We start from the raw sequence: 27049 nt of genomic DNA, 5'->3' as shown, positions 1-27049 counted from the left end.
TTCTTGGCTGCCTGGGCACAAGCTGCTCACATTCAGCACCATCAGTCAGCACCCCCAGGTCCTTTCCCATGAGCAGCTTTCCAGCCACTCTTCCCCAAGCCTGGAGCATCGCATGGGGTTGTGGTGACCAAAGTGCAGGACCTGACACTTTGCCTGGTTGAACCTCATACAGTTGGCCACAGCCCATGGATCCAGCCTGTCCAGATCCCCCTGCAGAACCTCCTGCTGTCCAGCAGATCAACGCTCCCACCCAGCTTGGTGTCCTCTGCAAAGTGACTGAGGGTGCATTTGATCCCCTCACCCATATCATTGATAGAGACATTAAACAGAACTGGGCCTAGGAGTGAGCCCTGGGGAACACCACTTGTGACCATCTGCCACATGGGCTGAACTCCATCCACCACCAGTCTTTGGACTCAGCAGACACTTTGACTTGGTCTACAACTTTTATTTCAAGGAGCAGAATTGTTTTGAGCATATTCACAAGAATAAATATAAAATTACTCTTCAGAGTAAGAAGATGAGTTTTTATAAAAATATATCTCTATCCCACAGAACCACCAAGGTGGGGTTCTCATGAGGAAATAATATTTAGTAAAAAAATAAAACACTGAAAATAAAATGCTTGACCTATACTGATTGGATCACCAAGCAACTGAAATTTTTACAAAGATATAAATATTGTAAATATTGTTAATAAAAATAACATTTAAATAGATGAGAAGTCAATGAGTCCATCCAGATGAACAGAACACTGTAGGAAGCCACCATTTCTTCTACAGGGCACCAACTTCCTTGTATTCACCCGCATTCATTTGTCTCTTCTTGTTTTGGTACCTGGAAGTAGAGAAGTGTGAGTTCTGGAAAGCCAGTTGTTCCAAAAGACTTTTTGTGGGGTGAAGGGGGGTGCAAGGAAGAAAAAGGAAATGCTGCATGACCTCCTCACATTTGTTTTAAACCTCTAGTAGCTAAGCTCTGTCTGTGATCACTTCCATGTCTGAGATAACTTTCAGGCAGTCTCATGTCTCATCTCTTCACTAAGGTTGTCCCATCTGCATTAATGTCTTCCTATTGATACTAGCTTTGTCTTGGAGAAATCCTGCTGGATCCTTGCCTGCAATAGGGCTGAGCATCCTAACCAACTTGGCCACCTTGTGTTTGAAATGATGTGCCATCTAGTCTTCATGCAGGGAAGAGGAATTACAGTGATCACCACCTAGCTGTCAGATGTGTGAAGCTGAGCTCTCTTCTCTGAGGGCTGTTCCACCTTCTCAGATCTCTCTGACAGCGGCTTATTGTTAGTTTTTAGTCTGAAGAATGACCCCTGCTGCTTGTGGGTCTGTTAATGGGGAAGACTACTATCCTCCCTGGTAAAGCAGATAAGGCATTGCTTGTGATATCACAGTCACCACAATAACACAACTGATAAAAATCACTGATCCAATTGTCCTCCAGTACCGGATGATGGGGGAAATAGCATTACGAAAAAAAAGGAACTAGAATTTCCCTGTTCTCTGTCTGCTCTCTCCTTTAGCTCAACACACCTTCCAAGACAGACATGAACTATCTGTCTATCAGGGTTAGAAGGCATCAGAAGATACTGCTGCCTAGCCTGCAGTTTGGGTTATGCTATGCATTCAGCATACTTTACTAAGCGCAGGCTAGCAGGTCTGTCTATCAAACCAGCTCCATTCAGTCAAGTGAACATAGGTACCTTGCTCTATCTGGAGGTACTCAGGGGACATCTTGCTGCAAATACAGGGGATTAGCCTTCCTGAGCCACGAAGCATATCTTGCTTACCTTCTGCAGATGTAGTAGCTTGCAATGGAGATGGCGATGAGGAAAAGCAGAACGACGATAACTGTCAGTGCCACATACTCCTTACTGAGGGGCTGTCTAACCAATTCTGAATGCACACATCGGACACCAGAGAAGCCTACATCACACCTGAGGATCAGAGATGCACAATTAGAGACACAGCCATGGGGTTACACTTTAGCAGTCCACAAAGCATGCTGTACTGCTAGCCTGCTGGCTCCTCAGGGACAAGCAATTAGAACCGATGTACTGCAAGCCAACGTGGTCCTAGAAATGGTTGCAAACTCTTCAAATAAATGAGGAATACCCTTTAAAATACCTAGAGGGTCTTTATTTTGCAGGCTGAATCCAAGGAGAAACCTGGTTGCTTTGCCTGAGGTCTGGATCTCACACTACTATAAACATAGATGGCAGGGAAGAGCATCAGAATGAGTGTCCCAAGTTTAAGTTTGGCTGCTGATTAATTTCATGTGCCTAAAACTCTCACCTAGGTTTCACTGGAGCCAGCACATATGCTTAACACTTGCTTAAATGCAGCTGAGGTGTTTTATAGATATATTGCTCCTCTTTAATGTCTTGTAATCATTTGAATACTTTGCTGGATGGGTGTTCCAGCTAAGTGCCAAGAGCAGTAAGATGAAAGGCCCCATGCAGTTCACCTCCAAGCCCACCTCAGGGAGGTCTGCAGAACGCATCATGCCCACTTCATACCTGCAGTAGTGTTCATCCAAGTCCACTATGTACACGCACTGCCCATGGAAGCAGTAGTCCTTCATTTCAGGCTTGCATCTAGTTATCCCAACTTGAGCCACACGTGGACTGTTCTCTGTCTGGACTACAAAGAGATTTTGTTAGCATCTCATCAGCCTTATTTCCGCTTTGTATTTCCCAAACAATGTATAAGCTGTACAAGTACAGCTAATAGTGTCACTACCAGGAGACCTACAAAGCAGCAGGAGGTGACCCTTCTGAACAGGGAGAGGATTTTCCCAGGCCAGAGTTATATTGACTTTTGGGAGTTCCACATAAGCTATTTCTGCTTTCACAGCAGAGTTCACACTTCAGGAAGAACTCTTCAGCTACAGAAGCAATATTAAAGGAACTGTAGGCTAAAACCCAGCCCTTGTTCAACAATGCTGAACACTCTGCAGGATGTTGGCCGTGTTGTTCAACAGAAAAATTATTCCAAGAGCACCTCAGTGAGGCCACTAGGAAAAGAAGATGGGAACCCAAGACTTGTTCACTACAGAGAGAGCTGAGCAGTACACTTACTTAGTGCTGTCGTGCAGTTCTCTATTTCACCAGGCCCACATAATGGGATCACTGTTGTGCCCAGGACTGCTTGCAATAGGTAGCCTACAAAAGAAGAGTCAAAACTAGCTGCTTTTCAAGTGTAGTTAAGTATTTCAGGTTGTGTATTCATCAAGTTAATACAAGAACAACAGAAACTTTTACGTTAGGAAAACCCGAGTGTTGTAAGCTGAAAAAACACAGGTCTGAGAGATCTGCTGCCTGTATCATATAAGGCAGCCCAAACAAACATCTCTGAAATACAAACTTTAATGTAGAACAGAGATCAAACAGAAATATAATGCCTGTGACCACCTCTCACCCACACTCAGAGTGAAACTGTGCAGGAACAGGCTTGGAGAGATTACACAGGAGAGGCAGAAATTAGGCCAACACTGATTATGTTCCGTTTCTGACTGGTCTGGCATGACACCTGCACAAGGGACCCTGCCAGATTTCTGCAATTAGGCATGACAATCCAGCATTCATGGCAGGAGGAGTTCTTTTGGTGATCCAAATCATGACATCCCTGAGTCACAGCAGTGCAGGGGCAGAGCATTTCCTAGGACTCAGCAAGCCCGTGCAGCTGATGATGCAGTGCAGCAGGTCAGTGCTGAGCCAGGCTCAGTGACCCCCAACTTCAGAGAGCACATCCGGCTTGAGGAAGGCTTAACACCAAAGCTACTCTTTAGCAGCAAAGAGGTTCCTCAGCTGCTGAGGTGGTGTAGCAGCCTGAAAGGTTGGACAGTTCCTGCACTGCCACCTGCTCCCACACAGACCCTCTTCATCAGCAGTTACTGGCCACTTCAGGGGTCTTGGGCCTGTGTTCCTCATCTCAGCAGAACCCCAGGAGAAAAAGGGTACATTTCTGTCTTCCCTTCACCATCCACACTGAGGAAAACTGCAGCTCAGTAGGTTTGATGTGGCTACCAGACATAATGAGAGGCTGAGGAGTTCCGCTACTAGAGCTGTGGCTGCATTTCCTCAGGGAGCAAGGACCTTCCTTCCCTTCTCCCAGAGATTCAGCTTCTAAAGCATCTGGACATCTTTGAGGCTGTAGAGTGCTGCACAGGCAGAGCTTTCAGGTATTCTCCTAGTTAAATGAACATTACTGAATATGATCTGAAGGCCAACACAAGTGCCCATAGCCTCACGGCTGGCCCCAGAGGAGCAGTCAGTGTTTGTCCCAGCTGGCCATGAAATGCAGTTGGCTAACACTTGCTATTGTGGTCACAAACTAACCTGCTGGTGAACTGCTTAGTCATCAGCACCATGCCACACCAGTTGGTAATTTGTGTCTTTGGGCTGTTTGCCTCTATTAACTTGTCAGGTCATGTATGTCTAATGGAGGGAGTGTGCCTTCATAATTTCTTGATCACTCTAATTCAAGTCCAGTTATTAGAAAGTTTCATTACATCTCGGAGTTAAATCTAGGAGTGATTTATGGACTTCCTGCAGCTCCTCTGTTTCTGAGTGATTAGCAGGTTTCCTTCAAGCTTTATTCTAGTTAAAACAGGTCTAGTGGAAGGTGTCCCTGCCCAAGGCAGTGAATGATCTTTAAGGTCTCTGCTAATCCAAACCATTCTATGATCTATGATTCTAGATACAAGAACAGCAGGAATATCCATCCTGGAGGGACAAGGAGGGTTGTGTGCTTGTGTAGCTTTAAAAAAACCACTCCATGTCTTTACCTCCCTCTCCACTGCATTCCTTGCAAAGCTAATACACCAAGCTTTAACAGAAAGAACAAAGACTAGGGCCACCAAAGGGAGAGCCACAGTAACACAGCAATGATGCCAGCACCCTGACTTGTACAGGAGTAAGCTGGAGCCATCTGTGCCTGCTAGCATGAGTCAGCAGCACCTGCCTTTCACTCCACGGGCAGGACAAGTAAGTTTACTTTCCCGGTGGGACTTTTTTATTATTAACACTACTGTACTCACTATAGACTTCATGAGGAGAAGCAACTGAACACTTCTGCAAGGCTATAACAGAAACGTGAAGTGTTTGAAGGCTAAAGCCATCCACTGATAGATGGGGGAAGTTCAGTTACTGACAGAACAGCAGCTTTGAGCTTCCTTAAGGGACCCATGTTCCAAATGATGCTAAATCTCTCCCAGAGGAGATCTGCTGAGTCAGTCCTCCTTCCCAGGTACCAGAGAGACATTTCAGAAGTGCTCCATGGACTAAGCTGCTCACTCAGCAGGGAGCAGCTGTGGCACAGATCAGCTCTGTCCCACTAAGGTTACAACATGTGTTTGCAAAAAGGGATGCTGAAATCCTGAGAGTAGCCAGAGTTAGTGACTGAGGCTTCCTCCTGCTCCCCATGTACAGCTGCTATCATCTCTGGGCTGTGGCAGGTTTTATGGCAGGATTTAGTCTGGGGGCCACATGACAGTAATGAGCAGAAATCAAGGCAAAAAGATGCTAGAGGTACCTGGGATACTCACTTGTGTTGTACTTGGTTAAATAGATGGATTAAGCCATCTGGCACTCTCTATTAACCTACATATTTTTGTTCCAGTTTACATACTTCCTTGATCTGAGCATAACCTGAGCAATTGCTTTTTAATCTCAAGCTCTTAGAGAGTTTCCAGAACCCAGTTTTTGCATTCAAGAAACTCAAACCCAGGCACATGAAAGAGATGGGTCAGCTCTTCTCCTGGCTCCAGGAGGAGACACTGCTTTCCAGCTAGAAAAAAGGCCAAAACTCAACATCTATGAGGCATATTAAAAATAACCTCCTCCTCCAACACTGAACCACACATGGCTTGCCCCATTGCAGCCACAACTGACAGCCTGCTCTGCCTGGCTGCAGCCACATAGCCGGAAGGGCTGGAGCAGGTGTGGGTATGTGTTGACACCCAGCAGTATTTGTCACATCGGGGCAAAGTTCCTCCTGCTCTGCACTGTTATATTTTGCCCTTTCCCCCATGCACGTATTTCCCCTCTGACATCAATGGGAGGGGTATCCTGAAGGAGGATAAGGGATCCACACACAGGAATGGCAAAGGAGAGCCTTTCCCAGGATTACTGGGTGATGGATACCAAGCATAGCACCTGGGAGAGGTCATTATGTTCTTACACCTTCACTGATCACTAAGCAAACACAGCATAGAAGATAGCAGTAACAAGATGGTGGGTATTCACGTGTGCCTTGCAGGAATGCGAATGCTATGCTGATGCTCCAGTGGCACGCACATGCAACACTATCTGGTCCTGGAGGTGTTCCTGTCAGGTTGACACCAACAGCAGTGGCTGTTACTGGAACAGTAATAGTCTCAGGCTTCTGGGAGGTCAATCACCATTTCAGTTGGCTTTGACTGTCACTGAGCTCACTAGTTAATCTGAAGAAGACCCTGCAATGCTGCTTCACATCTGACATCCCTGTGATCTCTCTGCCACAGCAGTAGCACCTACACCTTTCACATGGGTTGCAATGCCAAACACAGAGGTGTCCATGTGACACACACCTACAGGATCTCAGCCTATTTTAACTCTGGAGACAGGTCAAGGTGAGTACCCCTTACCTGATTTTGGACACCCAGAGCACATCTGTCTAAGGCCTTCTTGGTGTAGACTAGGCAGGAATCATGGAAGTTAGCCAGTCCTATTGGCTTTCTGAGCACTGCTATTAATACCGTTTAACTCCAGAGCATTGCCTTCCATCCCTCTCTGCTGGTAACCTCCCTAGCTAGCCACAGCAGCTCACAGGCCACCTCAGACAAAGCAAGCACTTCTGGCAACAAAGGCTAGGTGGGTGGCTGTGGTTTAGATGAAGATCATAGAAACTTAGATTTAGCCAGGAAAGCCTTGCAAACAGTCTGTTCTTATTTAAGATTTGGCTGTGCAACCACACCGCTCAAATCAAACACAGCATCTCTAAAGTAGAGGTTATCCACACAGGCTGAGCATTTTATTTTCCTGGGAAAGGGGAAGTGGTCATTCAAGCTAAACACCTTAGACAAAGCACGCTTCCCCATCTTTGCACTCTGGACAAGCTGTTTGTTTGCTGCTTGATGTTTGGATATGATGTACGTGGTGCCTAATTGCCTGACCATGCCCATCAAGGCACCATGCCCAACACTCCTCTTCCTTAGACAAGACGTACAAGATGTACAGGTTGCTCTTCTCATCATGTGAAAGGAGATGCTGTCAGCTCTTTCCACCCCTCGTGCCCCTGCAGTCTATGGATGGTTTGCCTGTTGTCTAAATGCAGGGCCAGATGTGATGTTTCTGAGAGAGACAGGCTCAAATCAACTACCCTTAGGACAAGCGGACAGGAACGGCTACGCATGTTTATTTGTGGCAGTGGTGTCCAGATTTCCCCATTTCACATTTTGTATCCATGTCTTCAGAAGTGCCAACTCAAGTCATGGATGCCCAGGGCTAGACCACAGCAGCTCTGAATCAGCCCTGGAAACACCAGCCCGTTATCAGAAGACTATCGCTCTAAAATTGCTATAGGCCCACATGATCATCTTCAACACGGTGTCAGGACTTACCCTTAAGCAGAGATAATGCAGATAATTACATATTATGTGCACCCAGTCATCTCAGTACTGCTTCCACCTTTGTGGAGACTTGCACATCACTGACCTTACTCACATGCTACCCCTGTGCCACTCTGCTTTCCACCATACATGGTGGAAAGAGGTCCCCATGCCACAGAAGCAGCAGTAATCCATTATTGCTTCCAGCCAGACACATCAGTCACTGACATTTTCCACATCATTTTCCACATCCACTCAGCGGCCTTAATGTTTAGCCCACTTGCTGATGACCAGACAAATGTGACATGGGAAAACAGAAGGTCAGCAACTGCTGAAACTGTCCAGTGATTCTGGAGATCTGAGGATGGCCACTGAGCAGGCATTACAGTGACTGCAACGAGACCAGTGCCAAGGCTGCTGTAGTAATTCACGGAAAAGGCAGGGCCTGGGCTTGGCTCCGTCACCACCACATTACTGTGTGGCTTCTCAGGGGTGAATGACAGCTCTCTTCTACCACGCCAAGCCCACAACAACCAGGATACCAAGCTGACAATGACCATCACCTCAGTCAGGTTTCAGCCATTCAGCTTCATCTTAAAGTCTGATCTAACACCAGCTACAGTCTTCCCAACTTCTGACAGTGGCACCAAGTTCTGCTTATACTACTGACCTGGGAGGAGAAGGCAGTAAAAAGCTCATACCACTCCTTATGATGCCATTCAGCTATGACTATGCCCTTACTACTGGATTTTGCACCCGCCCTGAAAATTAATAAATCCATATACAGGCTCATGAAAGACATACTAGCTCCTTCCAAGGAAGGAAGTTCCTTCCAAGGAAAAGGTGTTCAGCCTGCTGTCCTGGCAAGTGAGATGCTGTGCAGCAGCTGATCCAAAAGTGGAAGTACTTGGCCAAGATGAAAGACACAAACCCATGCTGCTAAAGGAACATCTGCCCCCAAAAAGAAGTCTTGGGAACTGAGGATTCCCACTGTCTGCGACCCTGAGCCCGGCATCATGAGTGTGAGAAGATGCTTTGTCATTAAAGCAGCGTATGAGTATGCCAGGTCTGGGTCCCGCCTTAAATGTTTGCTGCCACGCAGCTCAAGTCTCCCCATGGGGTAAGCTCTCAGCACTCCCTGCCAGTGCCTAGCCACAGTGTGGGGCAAAGATCAGCTCTTGCTTTACATGACATCCAGGCTCCAGGATTCTCGATGCTCTGAGGATACATATGTTCACTTTGGACTTTCAGGTAGGTTATGTCATGCAATAGAGTAACACACTGCCAGTGAGGAGGTGGAGAAGTGTCAAGCAGAGGGATGCTGCAACTTGTTTTGTTACCATAAGGAAGTCTCTGCTGCTGTGGGGATTCACCGGCTGGGCTCACCCAGAGGGTGGCAGGGGTAAAGGCAATAGGACCAGACTACGAACAGGACAGGACAAGGTGAAAGAGAACAGACAGCACTGCCTTGAGCACATCGCACTGCGAGCAGAGCTGGGGAAAAGGGGAGTGAACGTTCACCTTCACTCCATCACTTGGGCATCATGCAAGCAAAGAAACGTCCCATAAACAGCACACCGGGGAGTACCTGTGTTCTCTGCTCTCCATCGAACACAACCACACAGGTATACCCATCCCTGCCCACGATTTCATCTCGAAGAAAAAACACATCGCCTTCACCTGAAGGCAAGCCGGGCTTTACGCTTTGCCAGACGTTTTCCAGCAGCTGGAACACCCCGGCCCCTAGAATCAGCGCCTGATGCCTTCCCAGTCCCTGCCCTTCAGAGCAGAGTCCTACAACGCCGGGCGGCACTCACCGAGGAAGAGCAGCAGGCTGCGGACCCGCAGGCATCTGGCGTCCATCGCCCTCTCGTCCCGGGGAGAGAAGAGAAGGAGGAAGCAAGGGAGGAAGAGGCGGCAGCCGTTCGCAGCGGACCGGCTGGAGCCGTATGGGTGTCGGCCTCGCCGCGCCGGACCTTTATGGGCCAGCGGGAGAGGCGGGGCTCGGCTCCGGTGATGAAACCCCGGCTCGGCCGGGGGCAGGTCCCCGGCGTCCTCGCATCCTGCCCCGCCGCCCCCGGCCGGGCCGGGCCGAACTAAACCAAGCCGGGCCGTTCCACCCCCGGCAGGCAGGAGGTGCACCCAGTGGGGAGGGTAGGGGAGGAGCACGCCTGCCTGATCCCTCTGGCCCTCGCTTGCTGGCCATGCACATTTGATTTCCTTATTTTAGCAAGCGTTATGGCAAATTATACATGGGGTTGTAAATTTACCCATCCCCTCTGAGCCATCTGGCCAAGGATGCCTGGGATCTCCTGGGGCAGCGGATGCCCCGGCTGGATGCACAGCCTCAGCACTACTTGCCTTCAGCTCATCATAGAATCATAGAATGATTTGGACTGGAAAGGACCTGAAGATCACCCAGTTCCAACCCCCCTGCCATGGGGCAGGGATGCCTCACACTAGACTAGGTCACCCAAGGCTCTCTCCAAACTGGCTTTGAACCCTGCCAGGGATGGAGCATTCACAACTTTTTTAGGCAACCTGTGCCAGTGCCTCACCACCCTCACAGTAAAGAACTTCTTCCTTATATCTAACCTGAACTTCCCCTGTTTCAGCTTAAACCCATCACCCCTTGTTGTATCACCACAGTCTCCGATGAAGAGTCCCTCTCTGGCATCAGGGCGATGCTTAAGGGTGTGAGACTTTGCCAGTGCGGTGTGTATCTGGAGCCAACGGCTGCCTGGGTGGGCCACTGCACTGCCACACTGGCCACCATAAACCCAAGGCTGGGAAACACCTCAGGGTGAGCAGCTAGCAACTTGCTGCCCTCCCCCATCTCGCATCTCCTGACATCTGAAGTGACCCTCGCCACATATGAGCTGCTGCCAGGGTTGCAGCAGTTGACAGGGATGTCAATACCTGGACCATCTGTGATGGTCCTAAGGCCAGTGGGTGCTTAAGCTGCATTGCCCCTCCAGCCCTTGGCCTTGTCACAGCACGGGTAGCAACAGATCTTTAGTTACCTTGACAGCAGTTGACTAATTATGGCTATTTTTTTAAACAACTTCTTTTAAGTTATCTTGTTGAAGCCCACACACTGTCACTATGTTAGGCAAGGCCTTGTTCAGCACTTACGTGCCACCACTGGATAGCTGAGGGATACTCTACCCCCAAATCCCTACTGTATGCATCTGCCTGAAATATCAAGTGTGTTTTGTCTAACCAACCCGCTCAATGGTGGTTATTTCTTTTCCTTATAAAGGAAAACCTTCCTGTGCCTTATCACTTTCCATCGTCAAAAAGGCAAGGTGACACCCAATTTACTGCAGAATTGATAAGCCTGTCTCACAGCAAGGAATCTGAGTATTGATAGCAAGGTGCAGTTTAATAGCTGGCTAGTCAAGCACCCATAGTTTCTCCATTTTATCGGTAGTTATTCATACAAGATATAAGTTAATTGTAGAAAATACTGCAGAACATGATATACTACAACTCCATGCTCAGAATGTAATTACAAGTAATAAACAGGTTAATTCAGGGAGCTCGAATAGATCTGGCACTTAAAAGTCATATTCCTTCTTACTTTGGGAGTCTTTTCTTAGGTCTACATAAGTGTGGAGATGCTGAAATGAAATAAGGCAACATGTCACTAGAGAACTGTATGTCAGCACCACTTACACATTAGCTAAACAGTATAAGAGTTGGCAAGATAGAATCAAGATCAGTGTGAAAGCAGGATATAGAAGTTCATCCCCCACAATAAAGTGGGACATGACATAGTTGGAATTTTTTTCTGAGTCCTCTTCCCCCCCCCCCCAGCATTAGGCTCATGGCTTATCCACACAATCAGCATGCTGCTTTAAGGTTGGAGATGGCAGCTTTTTCTGATGCCACATGACTGGTTTTGTTGCTTCCTTAATTTGGGCTGATCCCCCTCATTAAGGATTTTATTGTCTGCCCTTTCAGGGATCAGAATGAGTAAAGGAAGGAATTGCAATTATTAGTAAAGCATTTCTGTGTGTGGGCATGCAGATGTCTTAAAAAGCAGCATCACTGTAGAACTTCCACTTTATAATTAATTTCACCCTTAAATTGCTGCATGATTTATCTTCTGAAAGACAGCACTTAATTATAGTCTTGTACCGGTATCCAGATACCAAGTAATGCTGACACAACTGGAGCAATTCATTGGAATTTCCTCTTTCAGATTTGAATATATGAAAAACAAGCATCATAGACACATCTTTATCTTTCTGCAATGTTCTTTACCTCATGGTATGTGGTTCTGCATTTGGCATCCCTGCTTGCGGCTTTCACCATCCTCTCCTTCATGTGGAGGCCACCTCTTTGGATACGGTTGGTACACACCTTCAGAGCCAGTTTTCCAAGAGACTCTTCACAGTAAGTAGTGCCTTCTTGCACCCAACGGGTTCATTGTGAGGTATGTTTACTGCATCCCACAGATCTGAGAATGGAGGGACATGTCTGTACAGTGCCAAGAGTTAGCACTGGTTGGGCAACAGAGCATGATGGGTGCACTCCAGCTAGTGGCCTCAATTGCAGCTGGGGTGAACTGGCACACCCAAGTCAAGCCAAGGATAGCTTTATGCCACTTGGCATCACACCAGTGGAGGCAAGGAGCCCCCAGAATGCTTTGACATTTCAGGATCTTTCTCTTTACAAAGCGTAACAAGAACATGAGGAAATATGTCTTGTGCAAAAGACTTCCTTGCTTTTATTACCTTGCAATGGTTTAATGACCGTCTTGAAGGAAAACTTTTATTTACAAAGCACACAGGCTAAACTGAAGTCCATGTTATGCTTTTAATCCTCTTTCACTGTCACAAGCATTCATCTCTCCATTTTGGACAGAGCAGCAGTGATTATTTCAAGGGTATGGACTGAGCTTTGCCTATCAGTTTAGCTATCACTGATGACAGAGGGTTTTCTATGAACAACATACCCTTTTCAACTTCGAGAGGGGAAAATACAGCTCAAACGTACATTTTTCTGGGCTTGAAAATGCTTTTCCTCACGGTGATGTGCTGTAGAAGAATACACGGGTTCATAGCCACTTTATGTATGTGTTTGTACATAACTAAAGGTGTACATAACAATACTACTTACTTTAGCTGCTTTCTGTAGGCCTCGCATCCAGTTTCATGCAGTATCATCATGGGGATGGATCTGCATTGGTTTTGTCTGTCAAGAATAAGACCTATTTTCAAAATCAACATGTTTTTGTTAGAAAGCATTTTTGAAACTGGAAGAAAATCATTCTTAGTCTAGGACTGAGGCACTTGGCACTGTCATACATACTCAAAGTAACAAAAAGCAGCATTTGCATTTTCATGCATCCCTGGGAAAATCTGCCAGCATTTTTTGAGACCAGCACAAGTGCATACATCAGTGTGCGTAAGAAATTTTTATATCTAGTGAGATTTCATTGCACAGCATGACAGATCCTCAAGAAGTACTCTCAAAAGAACAGAAAGCTAGTTGGAGCACAGCTCACTTAACAGCATTTACATTTGAGCTACAGAAAAACGAAAATCCTATGTGGCAAAACCCATGAGGCTCACACGTGAGCACAAATGCCCTAAGAAGGGAATACATTTAACTGACCTACACAGATAAGGTAGTCTGGAGGAAAGGGAGTAAGAAAAAACACCTTGAGCAAAACTTGGTTTCAGATCTGCCATGTATGTGAGGGCTGAATTAGGTCAGATGTTCTTAAACAACCAGGCTCTCCTGTAAACTATCAGAGGTCAGAACACTGACCCCAAGGCTGAAAGCAGCTGATGCCTCTTTCAGTAAACGCAGCAGGAGGTCAGAGCTACTGGATGACACCAAATTCAACCATTTCTTAGCCAACTTCTTGGGTCAGCATTAACTAGCAAATTAAAAAAGAAAGAAAAAACAACACCCCAAAACCCAAACAGCTAATTCCTGTCCATTTTGATGGGATGTCTCAGAAGATGAAGATGACAAGGTGGACAGATCTGCCCGTTCACACTGCACTGCTACCTGCAGGGCAGTTTTTAAAGCTTCGTTCTTCTGCCTAGTATAACAATTCCACTACTCTCCCCTGGGCAACTCCTGAATGGCTCAACACATCTCACTGGCAGGAAGAGCTTCATAATGCTCAACCAGTGTTTTCCCTTTCCTAATTACAGCTCAGTGCTCCATGCTAAGTGATTTCTTAGCCTCCAAGGGGTTTGGAGCTTTTTTCATTTGTGGAGTCTTTTCATGGCTTCTGCCTTCACTTGCTGCTACATAAACCTGTGCAAGCATTTTAACTGCACCCTTGTAAAGGATGTTATCAAACCAAGTCCTTCCCTTATTACTGCCCATGTATCTAGGAATTGTTTTTCCTTACTCCATGTAATTTATTAAGAATATGGGAAAGAGCAAGCTAGAAGATATGTGGTTTACCCCACAGCACATAGCAGGCTGCAAACAAGCTGCGAGACCACCATCCCTTTACCCATCAGTCCTGTGTGCTGTTCTGTACATCAGCACTTCCTTTGAGTTCATAAAGTCAGCTCTTCAACAGGGTTTGCATTCTCCAGGAAGACCAGAGTTAACCACTGAGAGACCAAACATGTGCAAATGTAAAGAGTGCCCTCTCTGATGGTTCACCGTGTGTATACATGGATGCAGCACTCAGACCCCTGCCTGGTGGCCAGTTTAACTGAAAGTATGATTCGGTGGCTGACCATTTAGCCCATCGACTCAACAGCTCTGCCCAGAGAGCAACATCCATCACAGGACAGTGAAATGACAAACACAACCACCACTGTGAGGACTGGTATGACTCAGGAGGCACTCACCGGCTCCTGTTAGGCATTCACCACAGTGGTCAGTCCTGGCTACAGGCTCTCCACCGCTACCTTCCACCCCTCTCCTGTATCTTCCCTCTGGAGAGTTGGTGCTAGCATGGGGAAGAAAAGGAGAAGAGATGCTGTATACGAGTGCCACAGTCAGCGGGAAGGGAAGACCTTCCCTGGGCAAGAACAGGGCCAGTACCAAGGTGTGCGCTAAAGCCTAGACAATATGTATGCTCGCACATGATCAGCTGAGCCTTCCTACCTGCTCCATTTGTGAACCTTGGCATCAGCAGCATGGTTACACAGGCATCACCTATGGTGGGTTCAATCCTTTGCAAGCTATTTTGCCCCTTTCATTGCTGCAGGGGGTGAGGGGATAAGTGCAGGGCAGGAGCAGAGGAAAGGCTGACTTGCAGGCTATTTCCCAGTCTCAGTATTGCTGTGCTTGGCCTGCTGAAAGGGAGAAGCAGCACAGAGCTGTGACTCACCCTGTGCTCCAGGCGTTGTAGCCAGCCCTAGACTCCACGTTTTGGCTGCAACTCAGCGGTGCCTGTCACCTGCATGAGGAGCTGGGGCACCCTCTACACCAGCAGTGTGTCATTAGAGATGATGGAGTAAACAGCAATCCACCTGAAACCAGCTTGGCCAGCACCCGTTCCAGAAACCAAGTCTAGGAAAGAGGCATGGGTCCACAGTGTATTTGTTTGGCCTGGTAACTAGCACTAGGCACAGGAGCAGATGCGCGTAGTGGAATTCCCCCATCCACTAGCATTATGGGACACTCCCATTACTGTTCTGATAATTACTGTTAATCATTACTATTACTGAAGTGACCAAAAAAAAATAAAAAGGCTGTCATGATCAGGCCTTTATTGTGTTGGCTGTTGTCACGCAAAGGTGATGAGCCAGCCTGCCCCAGGGGACCTATAAACATGGCTGACAATTCATCACCACACTTGTATTTCTAAATAGGACACTGTGGTCCACAGTGAAGCTCCCCTGCAACTCCAGCAGGGATAAGCTGTGGCACTCCCTTGGCTCACATCAGCTCGGAGCCAGGCTCTTCATACCATGCTCCCTTTCTGTCAAGGTGCAGCTAGAAAGAAAAGAGGCTGACCAGGAATGTTTTGGGGTTGCAACACTCAGCATGATGTTCCCATTTTGTGTTTTCCCTGTCCAGGCCCATCCTGCTATAAAACTCTATATTCTTTGATCTCCAGTGAATTCAGTACCATCACATCTCGAGGGCCAACCATGAATCACATGGTATGCGGAAACTTCTGGGGTTTCATTTGGGAATGACCAATACTATGTGAAATCACCTTCTAGTCACCTTCTCCTCCCAGCCATGGTCTGAACATCACCTCAGGTATCCAAGCCTCCCCAGACACCTAGGTTCCTAGGTCAAGGACTGAAGAAATGGATTAGCCATCTTATCCACACAACAGGTACCAAAAGAGATCCCCAGGGAAAGACATGGGCCTCTGTGGGTCCAAGAAGGGCAGAGATATCTCCAGCACAGGTGGACACCATCTGGATGTCCTGGGGGAGAGGTGCCAGCAGCTGAGACACTTCCACAGATAACTCCTCCACATGTTATCTCCACATCCACCCCCCTATCCCTGTTCCTGCAGCTTGATGTTATTTAAGAGATGCAGATTTCCTTCATGACACTCAGAGCGCATGCGTATAAATCAAGTGGGACAGGACAAAGGCCAGGGCTGGGTTTAATTAGATTGGCGTCAGCTATTAAATTAAGAACACAGTACCAAGCTAGGGCAGGCAGTTCTTGATCAATGCTCCTGCAGCCAGAATCTATCCTTCCTACATGACAAAAAGAGCTGGGGATAAGGTCAGGTAGCCAAAGCTGCCAACCACAAGTTAGGTCTCTGAGTCTAGCTAAACTCCTCAGCAACGACAGTCCCACCAGAGGACTTTCAAAAAGAATAGGAATCCCTGAAAACTACCTTTTTTTGAGAGCCCAAAGAGAGGCTGCCCATTAGATGCTCAGGATGAGACACTTTTGGCCACTGAGCTGCAGCATGCCTACAGCAGAGGTCACCCCTTCACACCTAACACACTGGTGTTCCAGCTCCACACCCAGATTAATCTACCCTGCCCATACCAAGCACACAGGCAGTCTGACATCAACCAAAAAAACATTATGTCCACACAGGACATGGCCTGTCTGAGGTGAAACATGCCAGAATCTGTGCAGAACATGGCCCTGCTCTTGTCTGTCCGTCCCAGCTCCTCAAATCCTTCCCTCCCATTTTGTTATTGTAACATTCCCCTTCATGAACCAGAGTCGAATTTCCAGGAAGGGCAACTGTGTATAAAGCAAATTTCCATCTTTCCAAATCAACTACTTTATAGGGCACATGGGTTAACTAAACTAAAAAAGAGGTCTCAATTCAAGTTTCTCTCCCCTCTCTCCTAGAGCATTCTTATGCAATGTGGTCCTGCGTGCATTTGACAACTTGTGGCAGCTTTGATGACCACATCACATCTCATCATAGCTGCTGGCCCACTGCATTGCAAATGTTGGAATTCTTTTACGTAGATCCAAGTAACATCCTTTGGGCAATGGCCTTCAATTGTTTACTTGAGTTTCCATAAACAGGATATTAACAACTTGCAAATATCCTGTTGGAAGTTCCTCAGCTGTACTTGCAGGCTCACAATCAGTTTGATGCATGCCCATCTGCAGTAAGTCCCTCTACTCCAACTTCACTGGAAACATTGCACAACTGTCACTGATCACAACAGTTACCTCTAATTGTACGTACCAAAGCTTCTGCTTCATGGCTTCTACAGATTGTTTGTAGGGGAACTGTAAATCAAAGAAATAAAACATTATTGTTGTCAGCACTTTCTGTAAGCCAAGAACTTAGCTGTGTAATTCTCGTTCAGGCAGAGAAAGCAAATTACACTGCTCTCAATTCTTGTTCCTACATCTCACCTAGAGGTAGGGTTTGGTTTTTTTCCCCTTTCATATAAACTTCCACTGCAGCTGACTGAAGGCAGTGACATGCATGTGTACACACAGACATGGAAAATAAAAGATTTTCTTGGGTATTCCTTTGGTGTGGTGAAATTGGGTGTTTTGACAATCAATAATTAGCAAATTTCCTGCTACAAATCTAAAAATACCTTTCAAAAAGAAGTCTTAAAACTAAAGTCTCACATTTGAGCAGTCCACCTCAGGACATACCTTAGCAGAGTTACAGATAAGCCAATACTTCCCTCTAAGGTAAACACTGTATTAAAAGCAATGCACACCTACCCTGGCTGGACCATATTCAGCTGACTAGAGAGAGCTAGCTCTGTGGGCTGGAGGGGTGGACTTCACACAGAGGGAAGCTCCAGCCTGGAAGCAAAAAGAAGACCAAAAGGAAGAACCCTTGGTATAGGAGAAGTAGAAGCACCAAGATGTGTCACTCCTAATCCACATGAGAATAACCCACTACTGGTGCAAAGCAGAGTGATAGTACATCCTTAGCTTCAAAACAGGTGGCTCAAGGAACTGTAACTCCTACAGGCTACAACCATACTAACATCAAGTCAGATGACAGTAAAGCAGTCAAGAAAAAATAGCTAACCCAACCTTAAATACTGTTTGGGTAGGTGAAGGAGTCCTCACATGTTGTTGCTGTCTCCAAACATGTTACAACTAAAAGACATCTTGTCGCACCTACCTGGTGCCCTTTGAAGTTTAGAGCTGTTTCTCACCAACTGGGGTCTGCACATTACACAGATCGTAACACTGTCCCATGGATATTAATGCTTCTCTGAGTCCAGCTCTTTTCCCCCAGCTCCTATATCCCTATCTCTGTCATACCCTTGACCAGAAAACATACACAGCCTTCTATCTAAGGTGCTATCTCCCATACAGATACTCAGTCAAGCTGTGCACTACAGTAAAAGCTATCTGTCTGAGCCAGTCCAGCTTACTGTCCTCACGGAAGATGGTTCCGAAAGTAAAGAGGGAACAGCTTACTATCCTGGCCTCTTTAGAAGGGCCACGACAGCTATGCCTCCATCCCTGAATTGTGGCTGTATTGTATTTCCCCAGCCCATTCCTCTAGTGGCATGTGTGACAGGTAGCAATCCTTGTTGGCTAGTCACTTGGGCCCACTCTAAAACTTTCTCTTCCCCTTGCGCCCAGGTGGATGCTGCATTGCTCATCCCCCAGCAATGCCTTCCTGTCACTAGCACATTTCCATCTCTTCCCATCTCCTAGATCCAGTCCCCTACAGCCATCACCCTCATTTGCTGCTTTGTCTGATCACCATCCTGAACAGCAACTGGGCAGAATGGCAGTGCATAAAGCCAAGACTACATGGCACAGAACACACACTGGTACGCGGTGGCCTTGTAATGATTTCTCTTCCCAAGAGTCCTCAGGACACATCAGAACAAGGCACTGGACTTAGAATCATAGAATAGTTTGTGTTGGAAAGGACTTAAAGATCATCTAGTTCCAAATTACTCCTGGGAGACTGAGATAAGCCTTCCTACGCTTTGTGACCTTCCCATTCCACATCTCCTCCCCCTGCACACACACTCCCAGACTTTGGTAGAAAGGACATGAGTCATATGCTGTGTCACAAGCAAGAAAAACCTGGAACATGTCTCATTTCGGCCTCATTCTCACGATATTTTCAGTGGGGCCAGTGTCACCAAAACCTTCACAGGCAGGACCCCATTTTCTTTCCCTCTCCTCCTATGCCCGTCTCTTGGGGGAAAGGAGAGGGCAGGAAATGCTGCTCCTGACACACTCTGAGCAGCCTTTACTCTGGCTGCAAGAGCTGCCCTGGCTGTACCCATGTTGGGGTACACACTGCTCTGGTGTCATTCCTGCTGCCACCACAAGTGGAAAATGTTGGGCCTGTTGTTCACACCCCAAACCCACCATTACCACACCTGAACACAGACAACTGCATTTGTGAAATGTGTTCCCTGTGAATGAAATCCTCATAAACTTTAATTCAAAACCATGAGGAAAAGGCAGTGGTGTGAAGTCCTGACGCTACTTATTCTAAAGTAAATGACTGGACTGCACTATGAACTCAGCTGGGCTTCAGATTGCTCTGCAGATAACGCAGGAGGAAACTGTAACTTATACCACTACTAGTGTGTCTACAGCTAAGGAATGAGATAACTAAATGCCCTTGGGGAGATATGAGAGGCATTTAAAGCAAAAAAAAACTGCTTACCTTTCCCTTACTAGGTAGGCAGATAAACACAAATATCTTTGTTCAATAGTGCCTGAAAGTCTGATGCAAACCCTCAAAAGCAAAGGAAATGAAGGCTTAGAGGCAACCATGATGCAAGGAAGTGCAACCCTAGCAACAGAACATCCCCTGGCTGCTCAAATAGCAGCAGCTAAGGAGAACTGTGAGAACTGACAAAGATCATGGGCAAAAGGAGGATGGGAGGGCAGAGGCTGGTAGATTCATGCTGGACACAGAGGCTGGGGTGTTTCACAAGGGCATTCCCAGCTCACCAGGCACCACAGTGTATTCAGACTCTCAGTCACATGGCTGCTGGGATAGACACTGCTTACAGCATGCTAAAGGAGGGTGGGAGCAATTTGCTTTAGTGCTCTTGCCAAAAGCCTCTATTAGTGTCTGTTATAAAGCTCCAGAGAGGCAGAACATTCCTAAAACCACTTTATTAAAATCAGTAACACCCGAAACTCCCTCCTTCCCCCAAGTTGTTTATGGATGGCAAGGAAGCAAGCAGCAAAAGCAAAAGCAGAGAGAAAAGCCTTCGCTTTCTCTGCAGTGTGCTGGGCCAGGGGAGTCTCTGTATGATTTCAACTGCCTGCTTCTCCCACAACACATGCTGAGGGTGATACTGGTTTTCCATCTACAGATGCAAAGTGTTAAGGACTACGTATTGGTTTACCACCCTCTGCACCTACTAAACACCTTAATCCCCATGGCATCCGTGTGGCTATTCCGATACTTCCCTGGTGGTAGCACCAAGGCACATGCAGTGTCTGCAACTCACCAAATGCGCGATCAGACATAAAGGCTTGGACCAGCATCTCCCATGATCCAGATCATGGAGCCTTTTCACACATGGCTTCCTCTGTGGCTGGTGAGTCAGAGTAGTGCCAGCTGCCTCCCTGACTCCTTACCCTGATACTCTAGCTCCAATCTACACTGTGGGAGAATGGAAATTTAAAGCTGAGCAAGGTAAGAGATTTAAGAGTGACAAAAGTGTCAGGTCATTAGACTCAAACAAGGGACCACTCTACAAGCTGGGACATGTTAGATCCTGTGCATGGGGGTCTTGGCAGATCAACCCACACTTTTCTCCCTTTGCTGCTTCACTGGCACAGGGCAAATCAACTTTTAGTCATGTCTTGTGCCTGCAGTTTCAGACCCTATTTGAGCTCAAGCTCCTGAACTAGCAGCCCTCCTGAAGCAATGCAAGTTTATTTTGTATCACCAAATTCCTCATGATATATGGAAAGCTTTGCTGGGATTTCTTTGGCAGTGACTTGCATTATATCATATTGAACTGTAATTTTGTATTATTTCTATTATCATTTTTGCATTCTGCACAGGGCCATATACCTGGGGGGGCAATTTAACCTGTGGAAAGGACCAGACTACGGAAGACTGTGCAGGCCCCGATCTGCATCTTTATGCACAGAGACCTGCCACTGTGCTGTGGCAGAGCTCCCTCTCCAAACACTCATACAGGGCTCCATGGGCACATGGATCCAACTCTCCCCACACAGCTGGAGTTGGGGTTTGCCGGTTTGATTTTAGTTTTCCTCTGAGTTCATCCAAGGGGAAGTTCAGGTTAGATCTAAGGAAGAAGTTCTTTACTGTGAGGGTGGTGAGGCACTGGAATGGGTTGCCCAGGGAAGTTGTGAATGCTCCGTCCCTGGCAGTGTTCAAGGCCAGGCTGGACAGAGCCTTGGGTGACATGGTCTAGTGTGAGGTGTCCCTGCCCATGGCAGGGGGGTTGGAACTGGATGATCTTAAGGTCCTTTCCAGCTGTAACTATTCTATGATTCTATGAAATGGCATGTTTTCTGCAGGGCTTTCTGAACATGTCCTGATCTGCATCAACCCCAATTCTATGATAACAAAGATTATTTTTGTGAGAAACTTGCTGCTCAAACACCTGAAATCGAAGTTAGAGCCTCAGCTCTGCATCAGTACAAGGTATGGTATGCACATTAAAGTCAGTGATGTTCTATCATACACACAGGGTACCTCTGTTAACATTTGATTATCTACTTCTACGTCAACTAGACACTGATCACAGAAAATACATTTTGCATAGCAGGAATTCTGCATGTGAAAGTGCACCTGAAGTGCTGAAGGAAGTATGAACATTGCTTTGTTATTTGCTCATTCTTAAATGTATTCAATGGTTTTGAAGACAAGGGGATTTGGCTTGTATCTGTGTCATGTTTCCTTTCAATCCAAACAGATACAACTAGGTGTACTGAAGGAGAGGAGCACCCTAACTTTAATTCGTTTCACTTACGGAAAATCAGTCCTCAAGAGGTGGACATGAAGGACTGATGGATAGCTGATACCAAAACCTTGTGAAAATACACAAAGTCAAATTCTCACCACTGTCAGGTGTCACTTTAGAAGTCACTGCTTAAAGTGGACAATGTTAATTCGGGCTGCTTCAAAGCCTAACAAAGTTGATGAAAAAACGCCTGGGATTTCAACAGGCTTTAACTAAAATGTGCCCATATATAGTCAAGTGCCACCAAGTTTTCTTCTCCAACCAGGGTGGTTTTTTTTTCCCCCTTCTAGTGATATACAAAGTACACTTATAATTATGAGCTTCTGTTACTGAATAGCACATTGGCTTATATCTCTTACCTTACTCTTCTTACATACCAGGGTATATCTTGCTAAAGAAAACACCATAAACAAATGGGAACCTTTAAGAAACCCACGGCACTCACAAGGCAAACATCTAAATGCCCAAGGACTCAGCTGGTGCAAGAAGCCTAAGTCTGCATCTGCTGAACTCAACAGATGTTTCACTGTAGCCTGCAGCAGGGCTGGAGTTAGGCCAGTGTTAATTGAGAAAATCCCAAGTCCCTGTTTTATGATTAATTCTGAAAAGCCTACAGTGGAGGCATTCAATTCCAACATTTCACGAATACTAAATAGTTTAAAGCACAATCAAACGAACCCTCCTCGGAATGATTTTCAACCCCCCTTTAAAGTCCTTCCAGGCTGCAGTTTTAATGCAGCACCTGAATTACAATAACACATTGGGCAAGGTTATAGGATACTCCATACAGGGGCATCTTCCCTCTGCCTAAGTGAACTGAGGTGGTCAAACCAGTGCAAACATACCTTAACAGGACAGGAAAACAAGGACAGAAGGCTCCATGTTTCCTCCCAATTCTCTGAGACCTCTTGCAGTTTTTTTCTCAGCAGGGTGCAACTCAGCCTTTGGGAAAACTCAGAAATGGGGTTAAAATGCTACTCTGCAGCTCTCCCCTATGGCTCGTTCAGGGGAAAAGCCTCTACACAAGAGTAAACCTACATGGTTTCTTTCTGCATCAAGCTACTCATTCTTGGTGGGAAGACAGGACACCCACTTTAGGTAGGCCAGGAGAGCTGAACCTGAAAGGAACCATCCTTGACCAGAGGAAAGGGTCAGAGAGGAATGTGAAGGGCCACAAAACTCTGCCCACCTACCCCAAAACTCCTTACTGTTGCTTTGACATCATGGCCATTTCTGTGCAGGCCTCAGAGCATGTGTGTTGCAGTAAGGTCATGTTCTTCACCTGTGTCACTCCTCATTCTTCTTGGGAACAATCAGGAAGAAACTCCTGGTGTCTCTTGGCTCATGCACACATTTTTCATGCACAGGGGAGCACCTAGCCCATAGAGAACATTTTTTTGCTGCTGTAATCTTGATGAAAAAAGTAGTTAGTGATGGAGGAAGGAATTCAGGACATGGCTGAAAAGTGCCCGAGGAAGAATCTGCAGATGTATTTGAACATGAGAAGTTGTAAACATGCCACCAAAAAGGTCAAGAGAAGTATTACCAAGGCAAGGGGAAAGGCAAGAGAATATCCTGTCTTTCAGCCTCTTGGGAGCCCTGCTGGGATTTCATGGAGCCTGTTCACTCCAGTGAACCCAGACACTATAGAAGTCATCGATGGGCAGTGAGAGCTATAAATTTACTTTTAGCTGGAAAACAGGAAAACCCCCATGCTTTAACCTCCGGTTGTTGGACCCACACAGGTGCTCATGCAAGTGATACCCTATTAGGAGAGCACACAGCTGGGACAGGGCTCACTATCTGCCTTCTTGGCCACCACAGTGAAGTCAGATGTGTCCTTGTTCAACCACATCCTTTACAGGATCAGCCCATCATAGAATGATTTGGGTTGGAAAGGACCTAGAGACCATCTCGTTCCAGCCCCCTGCCATGGTCACACAAGACCATGTCACCCAAGGCTCTATCCAACCTGGCCTTGAACACTGACAGGGATGGAGCATTCACCACTTCCCTGGGCAGCCCATTCCAGTGCCTCACCATCAGTAAAGAACTTCTTCCTTATATGTAACCTGACCTTCCCCTGTTTCAGTTTGAACCCATTACCCCTTGTCCTATCTCTACAGTCCCTAATGAAGAGTCCCTCCCCAGCATCCCTATGGGCCCCCTTCAGATACTGGAAGGCTGCTATGAGGTCTCCACGCAGCCATCTCTTCTCCAGGCTGAACAGCCCCAACTTTCTCAGCCTATCTTCATTCGGGAGGTGTTCCAGTTCCCTGATCATCCTCGTGGCCTCCTCTGGACTTGCTCGAACAGCTCCATGCCCTTTTTATGTAGAGGACACCAGAACTGTACACAGTGCTCCAAATGGGGTCTCACGAGAGCAGAGCAGAGGGGCAGAATCACCTCCTTCCACTTACTTTCAACTACTGAAACAACAGTTTGCACCACAAGGACCAAAGCCAGTTCCACTGCTGGCACATGTGTTCACGTGAAGGGGGTCCACAATACAGCAAGGCAAGTTAGGAGCTGTTGTTTTGGGTATATTAACCAAGCTACACATGGTCACACAGGGGGTACAACGAGCTGTTCCACTGTAAAAGCATACACAGGAAACCAGCTCACAGCTGAAAAAGAGGCCACTGCAGGGAGATACGCATCTTTTGTGACTTTCAACAGGACTCACTGTGCCATTTATGGAACTAGTCAACTGTCTCCAAACCTAGTTTAGGGTCTTGAACTTTGTTTTGCTTTTAAATAATCTTTTTCTTTTGAGTTGTTTTATAGGGTCAGGTTCTGAGTGACTGATTTTACAGGTTCATTAAGCACAGTGCCCTTTGCCAGACTCAACTAGTCTCCACCTTCTTGTTCACAAGCATCCTGAAATTCACAGTTCTGCACCTCTGAGAATAAGGCAGCAAGAGAAATCAGCAGAAACTCCTATTTGAAGGTTTCACAGCCACACTCTGTTACAGCCATCAGGTAGCAAAGGACTCCTACAAGTCTGATCTCAAGTTGAACAGAAAGATTAGGCCTCAACAGCCTAATCCCATGGGAATTGTGCATTCAGTTATTTCCCTTGCTGGATAACAAAAGTAACAGTATAAAACCAGGGTGGCTATTCTTCTAGGCCTGCACTATCCATTGCTAAGGAAATCCTCAGCACTCAGACCAACGCTACTAACCTCAATAAGGCTGTAGTCATTGAAAGCAGCCAAGGATGGGAGTAACACATACCTAAATCCTCTTAACTTGACCAGGGTAGCCACAGTGTCCGACTCCAAAGTGAAGCTGCGCATCTGCCTTCTCACCCTCACCAACAGCTCCTTTCCCTCCCCTTCCCACATGTACAACGATAAATCCCAGCTTGTCAAACTTAGATTAAGCTGCTAATGTCCACCAAACGTTGTGCCAAACCTACAAAGACTTGTACCAACATACTTACACTTTAGATGCCAAGAGTTTCCAAAAGACACAAACACAGATGAGGCCACTTAGAATCACTGCACCATAGAATCAATCAGGTTGGAAAAGACCTTTAAGATCATTGAGTCCAACCATTCCCCCAGCACTGCCAAGACCACCACTAAACCATGTCACTAAGGACCTTGTCTACACAGTTTGTGAACACTTCCAGGGACGGTGATTCCACCATTCCCTGGCAGCCTGTTCCAACACCTGACCACCCTCTCAGTGAAGAAATTGTTCCTAATATCCAATCTGAACCTCCCCTGGCACAGCTTGAGGCCATTACCTCTTGTCCCATCACTTGTTACTTGGGAGAAGAGGCTGACCCCCCCCTCACTACAACCTCCTTTCAGGTAGTTGTAGAGAGCGATAAGGTCTCCCTGAGCCTTCTCTTCTCCAAACTAAATTCCTCCAGGTCGCTCAGCTGTTCCTCATCAGACTTGTGCTTCAGACTTCACCAGCTCCATTGCCCTTCTCTGGACTTGCTCCAGCACCTCAATGTCTGTCTTGTAGTGAGAGGTCCACTTGGGGGCCCTCCCTGTGTTTCTCTTCCTCAGCAGTGTGCCTCCACTAAACACATGTGAACAGGTGATGCTGTAGCCTAGAAAGAGGGGAAAAGGCACAAAACTATTAGCCAAATACTGTATGTTCTAGCTACAGGGCATCGCCTATGACTCCAGGTGCCCCCTCACTGTCCCTGCCTGCTGTGATGCATCTTGACCTGCCTTGCACACCCCCATGGCTGGCAAAGCAGAGATGCAGAAAGGTGCTCATGTCCTCCCTGTTACATAAAGCTGTCACAGCGACCTTTGAAGCCTGTATGTTGCCCCGCAGCCTTTCAATTCTGTGTTAGCATCTATTAAGCCAGCTTCCTGGAACACTGCTCAGAGTCAAATCTGCTGCCGGGCTCTCTCAAACAGCCAGCAGGAGTCAATAAAACGTGGTTCATCATGGGATTTGCCATAACAATGGGATACAAACAGACACAGGCTTATGTACAGAAATGATGTCAAACAAATTAGCTTTGCCAGAGTTAGTCAGACGCTCTTGCAAAGCATGGCCCTGTACTCTTGTGTCTCAATGCTGGTTATGCTTTTGTCAGACAAATATCTTTGCACACCTGCCTTGAGCGTGGAAGACAGAGGAAGGATTCTTGCATTCCCAACCCCCCAAACAAACAAAACCCCCTGAACAACCACCTGAAAAAAAGCAAAGAGCATAACCCATATAACAGAGTAACAGTGACAAAGCTCTAACACCACCACCCCTGGTCACAAAGTGGCTCCTTGCCTTGAGAAGCTGAAAGAGATGGCAGATCAATGATGCCACTAGCAACAGCTATTCCAAAGCCCGGGCTTCCAGAAGCAGTTTAATTATAAGGCAGTAGGTCTGGGCACTCACGTCTGCGCTCACAGACATGTCCTGCCTAGCCCGTATTGGCCACCTCAGGCTGGCTCTCCATCAGCCCCCCTCTGATCAGCCAATGGCAATGACACCACACTGCATGGAGGTCAGTCATGACCAGAAAACCAGCTTGATGTTTGAGCGTCATGCATTCAAATCACAACTGTACTTTTGCTTATTAAAGAACAAAATACTGCTAAAGGAAACGTCACTAAGGAATCTTTGCAAGGAAACTT

At 46.7% G+C, this 27049-nt stretch overlaps 1 protein-coding gene and 1 long non-coding RNA gene across 3 annotated transcripts; both read right to left on the bottom strand.

The window, feature by feature from the left end:
• Nucleotides 1-427: 427 nt before the first annotated feature.
• On the bottom strand, nt 428-9617 carry EREG (epiregulin). The gene is made up of 5 exons (XM_062622001.1): nt 9420-9617; nt 3092-3175; nt 2531-2654; nt 1802-1948; nt 428-837 (listed from the first exon to the last, which is right to left on the bottom strand). The coding sequence occupies exons 1-5, from the start codon at nt 9463-9465 to the stop codon at nt 777-779; spliced, it is 462 nt and encodes a 153-aa protein (XP_062477985.1). The 5' UTR covers nt 9466-9617; the 3' UTR covers nt 428-776.
• A 1351-nt stretch (nt 9618-10968) lies between these two features.
• LOC134165338 (uncharacterized) lies at nt 10969-20692 on the bottom strand. Of its 2 annotated transcripts, XR_009965484.1 has the most exons (5): nt 20451-20692; nt 14436-14536; nt 12730-12820; nt 11971-12067; nt 10969-11225 (listed from the first exon to the last, which is right to left on the bottom strand). It is a non-coding gene; the product is annotated as an uncharacterized LOC134165338 (long non-coding RNA). The 2 variants fall into 2 exon arrangements; XR_009965483.1 differs by lacking the exon at nt 10969-11225 and having other exon boundaries at nt 11412-12067.
• Between the last annotated feature and the right edge of the window lie 6357 nt (nt 20693-27049).

This window comes from Pezoporus occidentalis, unplaced genomic scaffold, assembly GCF_034315485.1.
Source record: "Pezoporus occidentalis ecotype Australia unplaced genomic scaffold, CSIRO_AGI_Poc_V1 ctg238, whole genome shotgun sequence".
Taxonomy (NCBI): domain Eukaryota; kingdom Metazoa; phylum Chordata; class Aves; order Psittaciformes; family Psittacidae; genus Pezoporus; species Pezoporus occidentalis.
This window is presented reverse-complemented; position numbering and strand designations above follow the sequence as displayed.